The 20,081-nt window shown below is 47.5% G+C and overlaps 1 protein-coding gene across 1 annotated transcript in view; it reads left to right on the top strand.

Moving 5' to 3' along the window:
• LOC144135387 (uncharacterized) overlaps positions 1 to 19,751 on the top strand; it is a 55,159-nt gene extending 35,408 nt beyond the window's left edge. Inside the window, exons 2-5 of the mRNA XM_077668055.1 lie at positions 13,809 to 13,947; positions 16,307 to 16,452; positions 17,550 to 17,679; positions 17,823 to 19,751. Coding sequence (XP_077524181.1) covers positions 13,809 to 13,947; positions 16,307 to 16,452; positions 17,550 to 17,679; positions 17,823 to 18,066 — 659 coding nt within the window. The 3' untranslated portion in view covers positions 18,067 to 19,751. The remainder of the gene's footprint in view (positions 1 to 13,808; positions 13,948 to 16,306; positions 16,453 to 17,549; positions 17,680 to 17,822) is intronic.
• The last annotated feature ends 330 nt before the right edge of the window (positions 19,752 to 20,081 follow it).

Below are 20,081 nucleotides of genomic sequence, written 5' to 3'. Positions count from 1 at the left end.
CTGCGACGACGGCGACGAGACGGCTCGTGCCACATAGGCGGGGATTGGGTAACAGCTCGGGCGCGAAGCGCGGGCCGGCTGTAGTACGTACTGCACATGCATATGAAACTGACGCCCGCTCGCGAGGCCCGTGCGATGCGCGGCCTCTGGGTACGCGATGCGATGCACTGCGCTGTCTGCAGGCAGCGGAGTCGGGGTGGCTGTAATTGTTGACCTCCGTTGCAAACTGTCAGTGTAGGGGGCGTGCAAAGCGGCCGCCGCGGGCTTGTTTCGGGTCACGAAGAGGAGTCGGACGAGCGTACACGGGGTCGGTGTATACCAGTAGGGTCAGGTTAACCCTGTTGTCCTGCCAGACAGACTAGTCCTGAGCGGAACACGCGCGGCCAGTTAGAACGTTGCAGTGCTGTCGGCTGCGCAGGGTGGTAGTTTATTGGTCTGAGATGGCACAAGGCATGGAGAAAGCTGCACATTTAGATGAGAGAAAAAGGAACAAGAAATGAAAGCTGGAGACGAACAAAATGAAAAAAAAGCAGGAAAAATAGGTCAAGCAATGCAACGTAAAATGTTTGTGTTGATTTTTATGACTCGTGGTCGTATGTTTATTTTAGTCTATCCTTTCGCACTGTTTCTGACGTCCAGAGTGGATGACATAGGACGATGAAAATAACAGGAGTGCTGAAGTTACAGCGCCGATCAACATTGGAAGAAGCCATGCAACGACCGCCACGCTGGCTCAGTGGTTATGGTGCTCTTTATTCTTTAGAACCTTTATTCCTTCCCTTACGGCGCGGTTCAGGTGTCCGCCGATATGTGAGAGAGATACTGCGCCATTAACTTCCCCAAAAACCAATTATTATTATTAAGTCGGCCTCCTTTAATGGCTCCACGTTGGGACGAGTAACGAAGTATAAGTGTTCAAAGCGGACCAGTTGCGAAGCGTGCAATGCGGCTTACAGTGAAACAGAAGGGGAGTTTCCCCAACAGGCTTCATGCTTATCGAAACGGGCGTGTTTCGATGGATGTAAAGTGCAAAAAGTGTACACGAGCTGTGCTACGTCAGCACGCGTTAAAGATCCCGAGGTTGTCGAAATTCATCCGGAGCCACCACTACGGCATCTTGCTATCTTTCTTCTTTCGACCCCCCCCCCCCCCCCCACACACACACTTTTATACATGAAAAGCAAAAAAAAAATGAAAATTGGTCTTGAGGAAAGGAAATGGCACGGTATCTGTCTCACTTAAGTGGACGGCTCAACTGCGCAATGAGGGAAGGGAGGAAGGCAGGAGCGAAAGATGAAAGAGGTGCCGTTGTGGAGGGCTCCAGAATAGTTTAGACCACCTGGGGATCGTTAGAGCCACGGTCTAGGTATCGCTAACGTGCACTGACGTCGCACAGCACACGGCACCTTTTGCGTTTCGCCAACATCGCGGCCGGGTTCGAAGGTGGGTATGTACTCCGGCTCAGTATCCGACCGCACTAACCCCCCTTCATACATTCTTTCATGGCGCGGTTCGCGTGTCCAACAAGAAGCAGCTACTACACCCTTTCGTTGCCTCGAAATATATTGATTTATTAGGCACCCTTTCCCACAGTGGGCAGAAGACGGTGCGTCCCGTTGCTTTCATTGACAAAAAGAAAGTCATCTGTCACACAATTTCGCTACTTCCTGGGTATCTCTACTAAAACAGAACGAGCGCACAGAAGGAAAGGCAGTCAGAATATGCGTTTCACGTTGTGAAGGCGCCCTGTTCCCGTTTGCGTTCTCGTACACGTTTCTCACCCGCTCTTTGCGTCTGCTCTTCGTTCCATCATAACCTCCGGAGAACCGACCTCACCGGAACGAACGATCGCGAAAGCTGAGAAAAGAAAAAGAAGGAAGCAACGAACTCTTTCGGTAGCAAAAGAGCGAATACCTCACGCTCACAGCAGCCACCATGTACGCGCCCCGTACGCTGCATGTATAAATGCATGTGCTCACAACGCCTAAATCGCCCGAGCCCGGAAATCTTCTTCGAGAAGCCACACCGCTTCCGGAATCGTCCGCGATTCGGGCCGTCTTACGGACGCGCCGACGGTAGCTTATCTCTCCTTCTAGTCGTTTGTTTTTTAATTTTTGCGTTTCTTCCCTTTCGAGGCAGGCGTGCTCCCGTGTCCAATAGGGTATGCGAACTCCTTACGCAGGCAGGCGAAGCACGGAACGTAGGCAGGTAGACTGCCTACGTGGCTTGCGCGCGTAGTGTGGGCGATGCGCCAAAGATGGCGCAGTGTACGGCGACCACCGGTTGCGATAAGGAGAGACGGAATCTGCATGGCCGGCGTGTGTGCAGAACGGAACGCTTCTGGAAGGAAGCGCGTCGCTTTGCCCGATCTTTCCCCCCTTGGACAGCCGGCACGAATTGGAAACCGGGAGACCGAAAGTTATCTCACGTAATCGGCGACACGTAGGCTACTGTCGGAATTGTCGAGGAATCGCTGTAGTTTCCTCACCAGAGGCATTTCTGTACTTTCGTTTTCTTCAGGGGTCCCGCGAATGCGAGCCCTTTCTCTTGAAAAAGAAGTTTCAAATATGGCCGTTGGTTCAATGACTTTCATTTGGTTCGATGAAGTGCGCGTGACTTGAATTTGAATTTTTATTTTATTGTCAGATGTAGTGAACGCAGACCAAAAGTCGATTGTTAAAATTAACACGGCGTGCGCCTTCGGACAGGTAACTCCTATATGCAAGGCAACAAGATTGGAGTAGTCATTTAATGATTACACCATAATTATGAGGCAGAAGCGCACTTTTTCCTTTTTTTAAGTACTTTTCCTCATGGCGTGGAACGCCGAAACAGCGGCTGAGTGGTTATGGCGCTCGGCTGCTGGCCCGAAAGACGCGGGTTCGATCCCGGCTGCGGCGGTCGAATTTCGATGGAGGCGAAATTCTAGAGGCCCGTGTGCTGTGTGATGTCAGTGCACGTTAAAGAACCCCAGGTGGTCGAAATTCTCGGAGCCCTGCACTATACGGCGTCTCTCATAGCCTGAGTCACTTTGGGACGTTAAACCCCCATAAACCAACCAACCATCATGGCGTGTAAAGTTCAAAAAGTCATTTGCAACTTCAATAGAGAAATAACACAACTCCTCTTTCTGTGCCAACTTTTTGCCCCTTTCATATTGGAGGGACCTGCACCAAGCAGATCCATTACGAAAAGGTCATATGTGTATGTATATGCATGCAAATGTATGTATATGTGTGTATACGCTAAGGTCATATATGTAAGAATGACATTCGAACGCATGCACGGGTGCAGCCTATACTGCTAGTCGGCCTCAAGTTCACTTGATTTTATCGGATATTTTATCGGAAGAGCTCTGCCTACTTCACATTATAAAATCCGAAAATTGGCGCATGAAAAATTTTTTCGCAGTGAGCTTGAACATGAATCCGCTGTTTGGAGTCCTCATCAGTTTTATGTAATTAAAATGCTTTGCGCCGCATCCTTTATATCATCAACGTACGATACACCCTGCACCTTAAGTACAATAAACTCATCACATGGGCTACCTTTCTTGGTTTTGAGACGCAAAGCTGCGCAAGCTTATTTATTTCGTAAGTTTCATTTCAATTATCACTATCTGCGCGGATTACTTATAATTCCTCTCAATCATACATCACGGCGCTTGTTTAATTATTTTAGTGTTCAACAACTTCATGGCTGCACTAACGCTTTTAATAGGTCTTTCTTCCCGACCGCGACTGAGTAATCGAACCTGTTTCCCGAACCACTAGCTGAGGAGCGGAATGCATTTAGATTTAAGACAAAGTTGAAGAGCCAAGTTCACAACTTTTTCTTGTATTCGTTTTGTGTTTACTCTTTCTCTTCTTTCCTACCGCATAACATAACACAAAAACGGGGTAATTGTTATTTTATTTTTAATTCCGTTTTACCCCATTTTGTATTCGCCCTCCTCTTACGTAATACGCCGGCAGGGGACCGTTAAGGGTTAATAAATTACTATAATAATGAGCTGGACTGGTGCGAAATGCTGGTACCTTTCTCTATAATTCATGTGCTAAGACGGTAAGCCTAGCTCTACAAATTTTCCTCATTTATATCTCCTTTCGCTATCACGTGCACGTGTGTCTGGACACGTGTGCCAGCATTGCGGCAGACATCAACACCCGTTTCGTGTGCCAACGCATCTCCGCCGCCCGTTATCTCATCTTCCGTCGCGTGCAACCCGCTCGACGCCCAAATTGCGGGCATACGGATAAGGACGATTGCCGCTGTGTTTAGCGCGTATGCGGCAACTCGGTGCGGGGGGTTTCCGAGAGGATACTTTCGAAACACGAAACGGCCGGCAGGCGACCTCATTGTATTCGATTATTCGTCGCACTGCCGGCGTGACTTTCCTCTTCCCAAGACTCTTTCCTTGCCCCTTAGCGTCGCGCTCGCGCACACACAACGAATACGTCTGCGCGCCAACTTCCTCATCCCTCGTGATGCTTAACGCGATAGCGCATTAAAGGCACCAGTCACCAGAAAATCCGGTGTCGGCGTTGTGAGCTAAAAATCACGGGCACGGCTCTGGCAGGTGGTCCCCAGAGAGCAACCTAGAATGCAGGTGAGCCACCTATAGGTCACCTGACCGTCCGGCGCCATCACAACCTGCCCACAACATAGTGAGCAAACTGCCCGTCGTGGCATGTGGCGGTTAATGATTGGTTGCTTGGGAAAAGCAATCTGGTTCACGCAAGGCCCACCGCTATGAGCACCTGCCATCGCGGAGCAGTGCGGCACCAATGCTGTGCCCGGCAGTACTAAAACACTTCGACCCCGCGTTCACTGGCAGGTGCAAACACTGTGAGGAGGTGGCTGACATCTACCACATGGTTTGGGCTTGCCAGCGCAACTCAGTTCTCTCCCCCCCACCCCAACACTACCAGAGAGGAATGGGAGGCGGCCTTGCTTGGCTGTTCGGACCTTCAGGCCCAAAAGGCTTTGTTCAAGAGGGCTAATCTCGCGGCTTCGACCAATGGGGTCTCGGAATGAGGACTCCACGCATTGCGGGGCTCTTTAGAGAGCCTCACCTCTTTCTTCCAATAAAGACTTTTCACCACCACCACCCTTGCGCCAGGAGCGGTGTGAGAATTCCCAGAGACGCATGAATGTTAAGTCGAGAATGACTTCTGCATATCTGGGAATTAACCCGCTGCACTATCGCATCATACCCTTAAGGCGGAGCTTGAGTGTCCCCTTCAATATTGTATTTCGCCTCCATTAAAATACAGCCGCCGTGCCCTGGATCGAAACCGTGACCTAGGGATCAGTAGCCGAACGCCAAAGCCAATGAACCACTGCGGTTGCTCGGCTGCAGTGGTACAGTAATATTGTCGTAACTGACTTCGGAAATTGTCTTCACGTAAACCTGGAATGTTTTCCTTTGCATGTGTGTGATCATTTGTGCATTTCCCCTATTTTGTTCCATGACACGTAGTGGTCGTGCTCTCATTTCGCTCCTTGTGAATAACGCCGTCTTGTAATCGGAGCTCACTAGTTCTTGGTCTGATTTCCTAATTTACACAAACTGTTGTATGTGACCCGCCTTGCACAATGCCTTTCTTGATGCCTGTAAGGTGTACGTAAATAAATAAATAACTGAATCATTCAATAAATAATGAATATTAAGTTATTTCGCCTCTAATGAACACCAGCGTAAAAAATTAAGATTCCCTTTTGCTCTTTTGGTTTCGCTGCCTTTTGCCTTTTCCCACATTTGTACACACACACACACACACACACACACACACACACACACACACACACACACACACACACACACACACACACACACACACACACACACACACACTCACACACACTCACACGCACACGCACACGCACACGCACACGCGCACACGCGCACGCGCACGCGCACACGCGCACGCGCGCACGCACGCACGCGCGCGCGCACACACACACACACACACACACACACACACACACACACACACACACACACACACACACACACACACACACACACACACACACACACACACACACACACACACACACACACACACACACACACACACACACACACACACACACACACACACACACACACACACACGCACACACACACACACACACACACATGCCTTTGTATATATACTTATACATACATATTACGAATTGTTTTTGGCACCTGATTAATAAATCTGAACAGAAATCACGAAAAGATGAGGATTACTAGTGAAGCAACTTAACGTATGTAATCAATCGCCGTTTCGGACGGGAGCCTGTCTTCGTCAAGAATGATGGTACATCACCTACACACGTCTTCTTAAAGTATTCAGCTACGCACACAGAGGGCTTGAAAAAAAAGAGAGGGAAAGACGGCCGAAAAACTGTCATACAGAGGGGAGCAAAGATGCCGCGGCGGGTGCGTACGAAGTGAGTGCACACGCAGATGAGGTCGGAAAAAAAATATATAGCGATAGATCAAACTAATAATTTGCATCAATTATTGGTGCAGTCTATCGATATCGGTACTCACCTACGGGGCAGGAACGTGGAGGCTAACGACAAGGGTTCAGCTTAAGAACAACGCAGCGAGCCATGCAAAGAAAAAATGAAAGGTGTAACGTTAAGAGACCGGAAGCGGGCAGAGTGGGTGAGGGAATAAACGCGGGTTAGTGACATCCTAATCGAAATCAAGAGGGAGAAATGGACTTGGGCAGGGCATGTAATACGAAGGCAAGATAACCGCTGGTCGGTTATCTTGCCTAAAATAAGCACGCAGAAATAAAATCGTCTTCTAAAAAAACGCTGGAGGTAAAAACAGGATTTACAGAATGGAAAAGAAGCAGAGTGCAGAACTGCATGGATGCTGGAAAACGCAGATCAGGAAGGAATCGTTCTATGATAACTCATGAGGCAGTGCCCTACTCCATGAAGCTAGATTGGAGTGCCTTAAATCGCGAAGCTATGAACAGACATTTAACCACGAAGATGACACATGTGCTGTCTGTGGTAAGTCCGTAGAAAGAACTGAACATCTTATACTAGAATGTGGCAGTATCCAAACCGGGACTCGACGCAGGTTAATTCACTCTGCCTGCGGCCCTGGGATTTGGAGATAACAAAAGAAAAAGCGAAAGAATCTGCAGTAGAAGTTAGCAAAAAGCGAATGGAAGATTGGTGACTTAAAAGCAGAGAGGCGACATAAGGTTAGAAGTGGAGGATTAAAAACTGTAATAAAGAAAACGGCGAATTTTAGACTGATTTTTTACACCATTAAAGAAATATGCAGAAAAAAACCTCGATAATGGTGCCAAATCTGCTCTCTTGCTGTCTCTTAACGTGACACCTGTAATTTTAGTTTCCACAGCTCGCTGCGTTGTCCTCAATTTAAAATTAACGTTTATCGATAGCCTCCATGTTTAAGTCCCATAGGTAAGTCACCTATAATTGTGACCAGTAATAGCGATAGAATAGCTGCAGCAAAAGTCAGTTCTAGTGCTTACATCTGCACCACGTACAATGGAATGGAATTGGAATAGAATTGGAATATGATTAGAATAGAATTGAAATGCTGTGCGATGTCAGTGCACATTAAAGATCCCCAGGTGGTCGAAATTATTCCGGAGCCCTCCACTATGGCACCTCTTCCTTCCTTTCTTCTTTCACTCCCTGCTTTATCCCTTCCCTTACGGCGCGGTTCAGGTGTCCAACGATATATGAGACAGATACTGCGCCATTTCCTTTCCTCAAAAACCAATTATTATTATTATTAAATGTAATTGGAATAGAAATGCAACGCTTTCGCGTTTCACGCACCCAAGTTCCTTTTTTTGTCACTTAACGGCTCCGTCTCGGACATCGCAAAAAAGGACGTCGTCACCTCCTGCTTAGTCCAAGTTTATTCCCCCCTCGATCTCTTCTTCGTCGATGAAGACGCGCGCGTGTGTCACAGTGTATTCTCACCGTGACCGCTCGAGCCACACTCGCAAGAACTGGCTGTGGAGAGGAGGAGGAAGAGAGACGCGTCGTCGCGTCCGTGTGACCCGATCACCGGGGCGATCTGGGACGGCCACCAAAATAGACCGTCGCCACCGTCGCAGCAAAGAAGCGGCGGCGCGCGTCCCGCCCCGACGTTCACTTCCTTCCCGCTCTCTGAGGCGACGACCAACGAGAACAGGAAACCACGAGCGCACGCACTGGTGCCGTATGCATGGATAGGCGTCGCACCGCCGAGGACCCGCGGAGAAGTATGGGGGGGGGGGGGGGGGGCGGTTCGGTCTTTTGTCTTCGGTTCTGTCTGTGGTGTTTCCGCTGCCTTCTTTCATCGTAGGGCGCTGCGACCCCTATACACTTTCTCTCTTTCGCCTTCTACACCTCGCTTTTGTTGCGATTCATAGGACGCCTGTGCTGCCCTCTACCTCTGACGTTGCCTTCCCTTTCCGTGTTAACGAGCTGCAGCCCCTACAAGACCTGTCAGGACCCGTCCCGGCTACTTTCGCTCGCCACAGGGTTCTAGCTAGCGCGCCGAGGTTCGGTGTAAAGCCACGCATGTATCAAAAACAAAAAAGCGTGTATACTGTGTTTATTATTAATAATAATAATAATAATAATAATAATAATAATAATAATAATAATAATAATAATAATAATAATAATAATAATAATAATAATAATAACAATAATAATTGGTTTTTGGGGAAAGGAAATGTCGCAGTATCTGTCTCATATATCGTTGGGCACCTGAACCGCGCCGTAAGGGAAGGGATAAAGGAGAGAGTGAAAGAAGAAAGGAAGGAAGAGGTGCCGTAGTGGAGGGCTCCGGAATAATTTCGACCACCTGGGGATCTTTAACGTGCACTGACATGGCACAGCACACGGGCGCCTTAGCGTTTTTTGCCTCCATAAAAACGCAGCCGCCGCGGTCGGGTTCGAACCTGGGAAATCCGGATCAGTATATACTGGGTTTAAAAATTTAGCTTTCAGGATTTCTCCCAAAATAAGCGATCGGGCGGACACGAGAGGGAAGTTGTCACCATCAGAGTTATAATTGAGGAAAATTAGTTAATAAAGTTTTCAGCGGCTGGAGGCATGATGGCATCCGGATTCCTAGGCTAATTAATTTGGTACGATTCTCATAACACACCTGTGTTCAGATACCTACGCTTGCAAATTTTTTGCACACTCCGCATGATTGCATAAAATGGACTGAGAGCACTGTCGTTACCCTTCACACCAGCTTGCAAGATGCACCTCTTGCGTGTGCCGCTTCGTCTGATCACGGAGAATTATGAGCTACTTGTGAAACACGTATGTAGGTATACAAGCGCATGTGTGTCTCTCTCTCGTCGAGCACTCATAAGTCAAAACCGCTGTCGATGGGCCGTCAGTCAGGCCGATTATACCGTATTACGCGCTAGCGGACACGACACGTCTTGTAAAACTGGAAATCAGTCGCTGGAAATCAGCTGCCTTCAACATTCTTTGCTCAAGGGACAAGGTGTAAAGGCCATAAAAAGATCGATACATACAGGTCGGTTTGGCAGCCGAGAAACGAGACACGTTCGCTGCGGGGTCGTGTCTCTGCCCTTCGTCTTTCTAGTTACGAACAGCGCTGGGGAAGGTTCTTGGTTTGGACGCGCCGTTCTGAAACAGCTGACGGGCCCCATCACACTATACGAATTCAGTGACGTGAGGAAGATGGAACGTTGATATTCTCGATGCGACGTGTGAGGGGAGAAGATTAGTTAAGAAAAATACGTGGATCGAGACGATATTGTTTTGTGTACTATCGGGGACAAAAAGTGGTGTATTTTACGCAGCGGAAGCCGGAGCAATGGAAAGCTGCATCGTAACACCATCTAAAGCACGAAACATTGAAACGAGTCATACGACATGCCTGAAGATAATAAAGGGCGCCCATTGGCTGTCTCGATCCCAGATGCCGCCTGTAGATGGCGTTACGATGCAGTTTTCCGTTGTTACGGATCCCGCTGCATGGAGTATACCACTTTTGTTCCCGATACTACCACCGGAACGAAGCATAAACTTGATATAGAAGACTCGGCACGATTCGCTATTCACTCTCAGTGGTGATATTCTTGCTTCTTCTTTTCTTTGGCTGTGTGCCATTGCACTGATAAACTATGTGCTATTTTTGCTCGCAGTGCTCAGTGGCGAAGGTTCGCGTATGCACTCATATCAAGGCTGTACCACATGTTTTACCAGGACCGGTCTTCTCGTCATCTGCATTTTTTATCGCAATTGTTTTTTGATTCCACAATTTTTCTCCTTCCCACGGTATTGTGCAAAGGTTCTGCGCGATATTGCCAAGTAACGAAGTGTCGCAGCTGAGTATATTAAGGGGTGGAACAGCTTGTGGCTTAATAATAATAATAATTGGCTTTTGAGGAAAGGAAATGGCGCAGTGTCTGTCTCATTTATCGTTGTACACCTGAACCGCGCCGTAAGGGAAGGGATAAAGGAGGGGGTGAAAGATTAAAGGAAGAAAGAGGTACCGTAGTGGAGGGCTCCAGAATAATTTCGACCACCTGGGGGTCTTTAACGTGCACTGACATCGCAGAGCACACGGGCGCCTTAGCGTTTTTCCTCCATAACAACGCAGCCGAGATTTGGATTCTGGAGGAGTATATATATAATTATATAATTGGTTTTTGGGGAAAGGAAATGGCGCAGTATGTCTCATATATCGTTGGACACCTGAACCGCGCCGTAAGGGAAGGGATAAGGGAGGAAGTGAAAGAGGAAAGGAAGAAGGAGGTGCCGTAGTGGAGGGCTCCGGAATAATTTAGACCACTTGGGGATCTTTAACGTGCACTGACATCGCACAGCACACGGGCGCCTTAGCGTTTTTCCTCCATAAAAACGCAGCCGCCGTGGTCGGGTTCGAACCCGGGAACTACGGATCAGTAGTCGAGCGCCCTAACCACTGAGCCACCGCGGCGGGTGGATTCTGGAGGAGAAAAAATTTCCTTCCAGGTAGTGCATATTCCTTTGCGTATTAATTAATTTATTCATTCATTCATACCAATCAGCGATGCTGAACTAAGGCTTCTCATCTTAGTCTTTTGTCAGTTTTGCCCCCTCTAATTCTTAGGGAGCCCGTCTTGGGCGACAGCTTATCCACGATGTTCTAATATGCATATTTAGTAAGGTCTGTATGGTTCCTTATTTTGTACCTCTGGTGAGTTCATACATGAAATGCATTTATAACATTGAAAGGGTTCGGTAAGTCTTGCGGTGGAGAAAGTATTTTAAGTACTTTGCATTTTCTTGCGAAGGTGTATTTTTAAGCTTGAAGCGCTATTTCATGGTTTCTTGTGCGGCCCTTTGTGTTTCGCCCCACTGTAATGAACAATATTTTTCTTGCACTGCTGTGCTGATGTCACAATGTTGCGCTGCGGTGCTTTGTCAATCTGTCGATGGACCGGTTTTTCCCCGGACCATATGTTATCATATACGACTTGATGGTCGAGGAAAGATTATTATTAATATTAAGTTTCAGACTAACTTTATTTCTCTATTATGTCGATAGCCTCGGTGATGCAAAACAGTTCCTTTGATTATATCTGAGTTCTGGTGGCAAACCTGAATCCTCGGAGCCACTCTGCGTACATGAACAAACAAGGGTTAACTAGTGCCTTGTCTTGGATAGCTAAACATGTACGGTTGGACTTCGTTAATCTCTTGTAGTAGCTCTCTCAGTATTCTTTACGTCTGATGCGCAATCAACCAAACTCCGAGCTACCACAACCCGCGCTGGACACCGAATATGTGTCGCTCACGCGCAACACATTTCATATGGTGCACAGAATTTGAGCATAGAAACGCAGCCACGTTCTTCTCGCTCTCCCGCTGTTTGATTGAGAGCCAAGAAAAGAAAAACAAACAAACAGAAAATCAAGCGCAAACAGACCCACAGTTCTGACAGCTGGCAGTCGCTTACGGATTCGCGCCTGTCACAATTCAATGACATTAGGTGTCAGGTCTGGTCTTTCGTTGTTTTTTAATGCTCTTTCCCTGGCGGAATTTCTTTTTTTTTCATGGGTGGACTGAACTAGGTGCAACAGAGGTGGAAACAAGTTTTTGACCTTTGCTTCTGCATATACGTTCTCTTGGACAGATGTCGGTTGGCAAAGCGTTCATGTCGATTGATTTCTCCAAGAACATCTCTGCTATGCCTACTTTCCGTTGAAAAAAACCTATCAATCACGAAGAAGCAGGACTTGAGAAAGATAGCAGCAACAAAGAAGATGATAGGTTGCTCAGGAAAATACGCGCGCACCTTGACGTACATAGATCCCAACGCGTATCTGCAGAGAGTCCTGCGTAGGTATTTTCAAGGGTTAAAATTAGGTTTTGTCAGGGGACTATCGGACTGATGCATTATCGCTGTCGTCACTCATTGTAAGGGTTAGGTTTGAGGCCTTTCTTAATTCATTGTTGGTCAGATGAATATTAAGGAACAATTACCTGAAATTGTAACCACCAGGGGGACGTGACAACAATTCATAATATGATTAAATGGTTTCTGATTCTACATGGCCCAATTTCTCAAACCACAGCGTAGTTCTCTTTTTTTCTGTGTTTTCATTCAAGCACGTGGAATTCCAAAGATGCACTACTATGTTGGCACCAAATGCATGCTATGACAGCGGCAAAAGTGACGCGAACTTAATCATACAACTTTCAATAAGCGAGCATTGACTTTCTTACAGTGCGAAAAAAAGCTTTGCCAGAAAAATTGCCATGGGGCGAAAATTGCGAATTGAGATTGTTAGTGAACGTTCCCCGTTTTAATATTTAATTTAGTGTATCTGCTTACTCACGTTAAAGTAACGTACACGAAACCCATGCGTTATTCAGGCTTTGCTGATGGCCGATGCAACTGCGCTCACTCGGGATTGTAGTGCTAACGGAAAATGGCAGTGCACGGCTTGGAAGGCGTGGTGCTTCCTAGACCGTGCTGTTGCAACAGACAAGTGGGATTTCGCGCTCTTTGTTGATGTCTAAATCATCGTTCCCACACTAAAGGTATCGTTGCGAAAGCTGTGCAGGTTGCGGTTTCTTTATACTCTGCTGTGCAACTGTCTTGCTGCAAGGTTTCTGTTATGAACGTCTAATTTCCGGGCCACCCCTGAAGAAGGAGACCAGGCTGCCTCAAAGCGTTGTGTTAGGCGTCTTGCGACTTTTGGCCGGAGAGCTGCGTTCTTTTCTATCCAGTTCGTCTTCCGACTAGACAAATTTCTGTCAAAATGTTCACATTCCAAAATAATTCTCTCTTATTAGCACGGTTCCTGTGACTTGGAAAGGCTATTACTTGCTCCACGTGGCCACCATGAAAGCCTATTCAGTTTGATTCTGTAAACTGATAGAAGTTTCTTCAGAAACACTCAACTGACAGTTCGCTAGATACCGCATCATGTGCGGTAGGCCCCGTCAACTTTAGGCAACATATGCGGTACTCCAGGCTTCTTTCCGGACGTCCGTGGCAACTGTCAGTTACCACCATTCAACCCCCCCCCCCCCCCCTCGAGGTTAATTGGTATGGTAACACGTCAGGTTATAAATACGGCTTAAAAATATTTTTTGATGTCGTGATCACTGCCTTCAGCATTCCGTCGATGAAAGTGAACGGAGATGTCCCATAGAGTTATCTCAGGAGGGCATAGTAGTTTCCAACATAATACTACTAAAAAAATCAACTTTATATTGCTGCATGTTGCATTTAAATAGTTCAGTTATCGCTCACAGATTTGATGACTTGTCTCCCGCAGGTCTCCGGCCGGCTGCCGGCATCTCCCTCAAGCTAGGCTGCAGCATAGACGTGCTGGACAAGTGCGGCGCGGACCTGGTCATCTTCGGCACAGGCCACACGGTGCCCAACAACACCAAGGAACTGCTCAAGCAGTGCGAGTGAGTGAGCGCGTTTTTGCTGAATTCTGTATTATCGAAAGAAGTGGAACCAAAGGAAGGCAGAAACGACAGTGTAATATGAAGACACGCACTCATAGATTTTGAGTTTCCTTCTTGGACACCCGTCGTTCCTGCGCTGTTCCTTCAACATCCATTGACGTAGACCTGCCGGTTCAATTCGACTTGCTTTTGACGTTCTGCAACACGAGTCTTCACCATTAATTTCGTGGCCTCATCTCCCCTACCACATCTTTCTCATCTCCCCTACCACATGCCATATTTTTGTCCTTATACCCCCCTGATGGGCTGGACGTCAATATTTTGTTGGAATACTGGGATTTCCACTGCGTGGCTAAGGTTATGGCTATGACTTATAAGTTCGCTCATAAGTTCGGCCCTGAGGCGCTTGTGATTTTGCCCTTTTCTCAATGCACGGTATTGAGCCGGTTAACCTCCCCCAGTTTCTCTCATTTGCTTTATGCGAATGTCTTGTTAGCTGAAAAACGTTTACTAGAAGTCAGTGCATACAACTATGTAGTCTTACTTTGGCGTCAAGGAAATAAGAGAATATATATAGTAACTTGCTTGCTGATGCGGTATTGTAGATAGCTAAAGCGGAGCGAATATGTGTGGGAAAGCGGCGATCGCTGTGACGCTTGGAACAGGCATGATAGTCATCGTTTAATAGCGGCCACCGCGCGTTGGGTGCAGACAAACATCGCTGTCGTAAACTGATGCATGCCAGCCTGGGCGTTGTCCTTCACCTGCGCAATAACTGTGCTCTGGGGTCGACTATAGGCGCTATGCCGATGACTACAGGTATACCGATAACTCGGCTTGCCCGAAACAGTGACAGACCCCTCCTGAAAAGCGTTTTGGCGGTTATTCAACGCCGCCACTGCAAAAAAAGGAAGAAGAAACACTGAATTCATTGCTAATGTGAAATTTTCCCTCCAAAGTAAATAGCTCTTAAATAAACAACAAAAGAAGAAAAGTGAAGAGAGAAATCAGGACAGGAAAACAGGGTTTCCAAAGGACATATGCGAATGGGTAGCTTACGCTTCTCTACGAAGAGAAACACTTTGGGGATTCTATGGTTCCTTACTAGCAGTGTTGTACCGAATGAATTTCTCTAAGACTTAACGCAGGACCTCAGAGTATAAAGGTTCAAAACCTACCTTTTTAGCTTCTTTCAAATTAAATTCTTTATTCTATTTTTCATCGAGCATAATATCGGAGAACACCGCCCCGAGAATGGAAGCGGCAGGCAGTGGCGCTCCAATTGCAACCCTGATCCCACCGCCACCCTTAGCGCTGGCGCTATCATCCAGCGCGCAGAAATGCGGTCCCTGACATATTCTACGCAGACTGCAGTATTACGTCACAAAGGAACTCTAAGAAAGAAAATAGACGTCACGTTTGCGCCGCAGCTGTGAGAGCTGAGCACTTCGGGTGGCCATGCAACTCGGCTGGAATATTAACTGCTGCGCGGTCTACCCGTCAACTGGGGGAACCCGCCAAGCGCAAGAGAGATTCCGGAGGTTCAGGCCCTGTTTAATAGCTGACGAATGCATGGCTAGTGCAGCGTCATTAAAGTCAGGTTTTGATAACACGCGCCGACGCGCTGGCGCGCACCTCAGTTGTCCTCATTAACGTCATTAACGTCCTCATTAACGTGCGACCTCATTAACGTCCTGCTCCAGTTTCAAGACGATTACTTAACTGGCTCAGTTAGCTACTGTGCTTTTTAAAAACGATAGAGCTTGTTTCTGAGAACGAGCACTTGCTGTTTTGTCAACGAATTTTCTTACGTTGAGTGGATGCGTGGATATAGTCTAGTGGAATAGTAATCGAATATATATTTTTAATTTGAAGACTTGTCATGCGGCACATATTGAGACTACTTGTATACGCAGGTAAACATGAAGAACACTATCATACAAAAACCTGACCAAGCTTCGGCTTTTGCTATATCATACTGGTACCAGGAGGTCTGTAGACTTCTGATGTGACGCAGTGCTGAGCGTACAATACGGCCAACCTTCCTGTAGGGTGCTGTGCAGAAACTAAACATTCAACACAACGAACTTAGCTGCGAAGCGCCCCCAGTTACAACTCGTGTTGTAGGCTTTTTCGTGTATTGTAAACCTTAGTACGAAGCAGGGCTGACATGCTCGTTTTTTTAATCCTCTTTCTTCCAACCTTTGCAACTTTGGGCAGGAGTTCTTAGTCACTGCCAGTTACTCGAGCCGTGAGCATCTATTATGAATAGACAGAGCAAACTTTTTATCTAGAGACTGACTGGATGAATAACTGAATGTTTGGCTCAACTAATGATTGGTGTGCTCTGAATCTGTAGGGTAGAGTTCTCAGCAGGGATCTGTGCGCGGCAGTTCGCCAACCGGTGCCTTCCGCCTCTTCCCCGGGGCATGGTCGTGGTCATCCTGGAGGGCATCAGCCAGGAGGTCTCCTCCAAGTGCAACGTGTCCAATCCACTGCACAATGGTGGGTATATGTCGAGACACTTTCTCGCCGCACTGAGAGCGGTTTTTATAAATGGCATAAGAAGGTATGCAATGATAGCACAGGTAGAGAGCTTCTTTGAAACGATGATGGTCAAAATCAAATACTTCTTGTTTCAAAATGTTTACAACAATAACGTTCCAAAGTATAATCTTTTTTGTTATTATTTCACCACTAGCATTAATGGTGTTGGTGATGAATTTTTACGGCGCAAGGGCATCTGTGTTCAGGGAGCGTCATGGCGCAAGATGCTTTTGTTTTCTGAAGGTGGGGTCAAAGACCCATTTCCCAAGCATTCCACCCTAAAGAAGTCGAGCTCCAGGCCAAAGGAAAGCTTGCACCGATTTTATAATCGATGTGCACCCGGCAGCACTGGGTTCGAACCCCGCACCTCCCGCATGCGAGGCGGATGCTCAAACCGAGTCCTAGCATTGACATTTGACACCGACCGCTCATTCTTCGAATGCGAGCAGTTATTAGTCAATTTTAGTCCCTTTCTTATGCAATTCATTACTAAGATGGTCGCTAGAATTTCTCACTGCAGACTACGAAAGCAGACAGCTCAACTTGTTGGTACTAATCCATGATATCTGAGAAACAGCGTGACCCAAAAGGGACCAAAGCATGAGTAGTCAGCACAAGCGATCACTTCACCTACTTCTGTATCTACAACTTTTTTGTCCTTTGTGTTTCGCAGTGTTTGTCAACTATCATGGGTACGACAGGCGCAAAACCCTAAGACAACTGCAGGAGCTGCGGAGTTCCTTTATTAATTTTGCGAATGCCGCTTTCGTGTAAACAAAGAAGCAAGCAAGAAAACAAAGAAACCAACAAGGAGAGAGAAAATATCTCACACCTCTGTGCCCACATTCGGAGATGTGATGCGACAGTGATAGTCGAAAAGTTGGCCCCCGCATGGCCTAGAGTAAGGTAGATAAAACGACCCCACACGGGATGTCGTTAATAGCGGCCACTCCTTGTCCAACTCGATAACATCTGCCGAAAATTGAAGGAAGACATCTTCGGCGACGACGGCGGTAACGGGGAATGTCCCTGATGACCTGCCGCGTATTTCGCAGAGTTCCTGAAGCACGCGCCATGCATGAACAAGGTGGGCGACACGCTGCACAAGTGCATGAAGAAGCTCACCCTAAGCCTCGACTACAGCGCCAGCATCGAGCCGCATCTAAGGGTTGGCCGCTCCTGCTGGTGAGACCTGGTTCCTACTTTAGCCGCTGCAAATTTTTCGAATTGTGCTCTATCCTAAGTAACCTTGTCCCATATGTCCGTAACAACCTTGCAAATCCTGGGCTAATTCTTTTCTTTCACCTCACTCGTCTCGCAACGCGCAGCAACTTCGCCGAGTACCTCATGTGTTCGGGCGATGCCATGCGCAAGCAGTGCGGCGCCGAGGCGGAGGATTACATCAAGAAGCTGCTGACGCGGTCGGCTGGAGACTTCATCGAGATAGCCTGCATCAATCACCGCACCGACTTCGAGTCGTGCAAGTCTTCGGCCGGCGTCGTCGACATGTCCACGACACGAATCACCTCCCTACTGTCTCCCATGGCCAAGCTAGTCTCGGCCGAGGGTTAGCTGGCACAGTGGATGGCGTCAACCTGGACCGACCTGTACCAGGACAAGGCGGGAGAAAAACAGACACGATGATATTTCCTAATGGACTGACCACGTTACGGCGACGCCGTCCGCGGGACCAGAGCTAGCTAACCGCAGACTTGGCTATGAACTGAGCAGCTCTGCACAGGTCTTCCTCCCTGTGGTCCATACTGTAGCCCTAGCTGCTCCCTAGCGTAGCGGTACTTTGGGTTAGTGGTACTGCTCATTACGAAAAGAGTATTCACCGCCACTAAGCCTTGATCTAATCCTGAACTGCGGCCCGGGGAACGAAGCTTTGCAAATGCAATGTTAGGGTCACACCAAAGCCGATGAACAGCACCATTAGACTACAGCGGTTGTTTGCTTATTTGTTGTCCTTACGCTGCTTTGACACTGCCGCAACCTCCTGAGCATGCTTCTTGGCCTGAGAAGCCGACCTATCTTAAATCAATATGCTCACTTCAGCAATGCGAAGGCGGGGGATCGTACCGCAGATTTCTTCCAAGACGAATCTGTAACGAACTTGACCGTACTGCTGACCAAATTTCACTAGTGGAGCATCTTTTATAGGCTGTTATCATTCCAAATGGATCATACGGCTGGACACTAGTTGCGGAATGTTCACGCTGTTCTGTTTCAAGCAAGCGTGCACCCATCGCGATGCATTGGCTTGTTTCAAGGTCGTGAGCTATCGAGGATTTCTCACACAGAGCCCTTCATTCCCGTGCTCCGTGAGCTGTCGCGCGTGTTAACTACCCAAGATACTGAATGTTTATAGGCGGGGGCAGAATTAAGCGGAAACAGTGTTTAGAAGTTCACTGCTTCAGGAAAGTGTGAACAGAATTTCTAGACTTTCTGGCGCTTCGATAGAAACTGGAGTAGGTTGTGCTTTAACATGAAAAAAAAACAACAACGCTTATTTGACTTCTTTAGTTATTTGTGAGGAACAGAACTGACAGGATTTTAGAGCGCAGCTCTTAGGCACCCGTTCCTTGATCCAGCCTCGTAGTCGACGGCGTTGTCTGCGTAGTCGGCATAACACGCCACCTGTCAGCCGTGGCAGGTAGTAGCAGAGAGAAACGCCACCTGCCACAACACGCCAACAGCTGCACCGAAATTTTGCATTACCGACTATCGTAATCGTCTGACAATTTTTTTTTCATCTTCACACTGGGAATGGTGCTGGTGATACTCCTAACAAAATCATGGCGTCCTTTTGCGCGCTTTCATATCAGAGCGACATTTGATGGCGAGCTTAATTAAAGAGATGATTTAAAGCTCACGCATGCAACGAAGAGGCTGATATACATGGCGCGGGTTGCATTAGTTATTCTTGTGCCTTCCAGACCTTCTTTTGCTTAAAAAAAAATCTCGGGCAAGTTATTTTAAGTTGTCAACCTTGGTGTCTTCCTCCATTGAAGGCTGATGGAAGATTCAAGCATCACTGTTTCGAGCAAGTAAGGAGTCTGTTCTCTTATTTCTTGTACACCTTTCGTTCTCTTTGGTTTGCGTGTGTGACCGTGTCTATGCCACTAGGTGCTGTTTTCTTTTAATTCTGATTTTTCCGTTGTTGTAACGACTTCTTCCACGGATTCTCTTCTGCGCTGGCGCCTAAGGTGCTGTGTCATGGTTGAATGAGTACGAATAAAAAGAAATACTTGTTCAGTTGTGACCATAGTTAGAATGTCTTGCCCGCAGCAGAGCAAAACTGCGGCCTAAGTGGTGATGATGAATTTTTATGGCGCAAGGGCATCTGTGGTCAAAGAGCGCCATGACACAAGGCTTTTTTCTTCTACTTCATTTCCCAAGCATTTCACTGTAAAGAAGCCTAGCACCAGACCAGGGGAAAGCTTGTACTCATTGTATCACCGGTGGCCCTGGAGATCGAACCCGGCACCTCCCGCATGCGAGGAGGATGCACGAACGAACCTGCGGGCTAAGTATTAACGCTGGTAAGTATAAGGCTGAATGGAACAGTTTAGACAAGAGAGATA

This window comes from Amblyomma americanum, chromosome 5 (genome assembly GCF_052857255.1).
Source record: "Amblyomma americanum isolate KBUSLIRL-KWMA chromosome 5, ASM5285725v1, whole genome shotgun sequence".
NCBI lineage: Eukaryota > Metazoa > Arthropoda > Arachnida > Ixodida > Ixodidae > Amblyomma > Amblyomma americanum.
The sequence above is the reverse complement of the archived record's forward strand: the minus strand, read 5'-3'. Positions and strand labels throughout refer to the sequence as shown.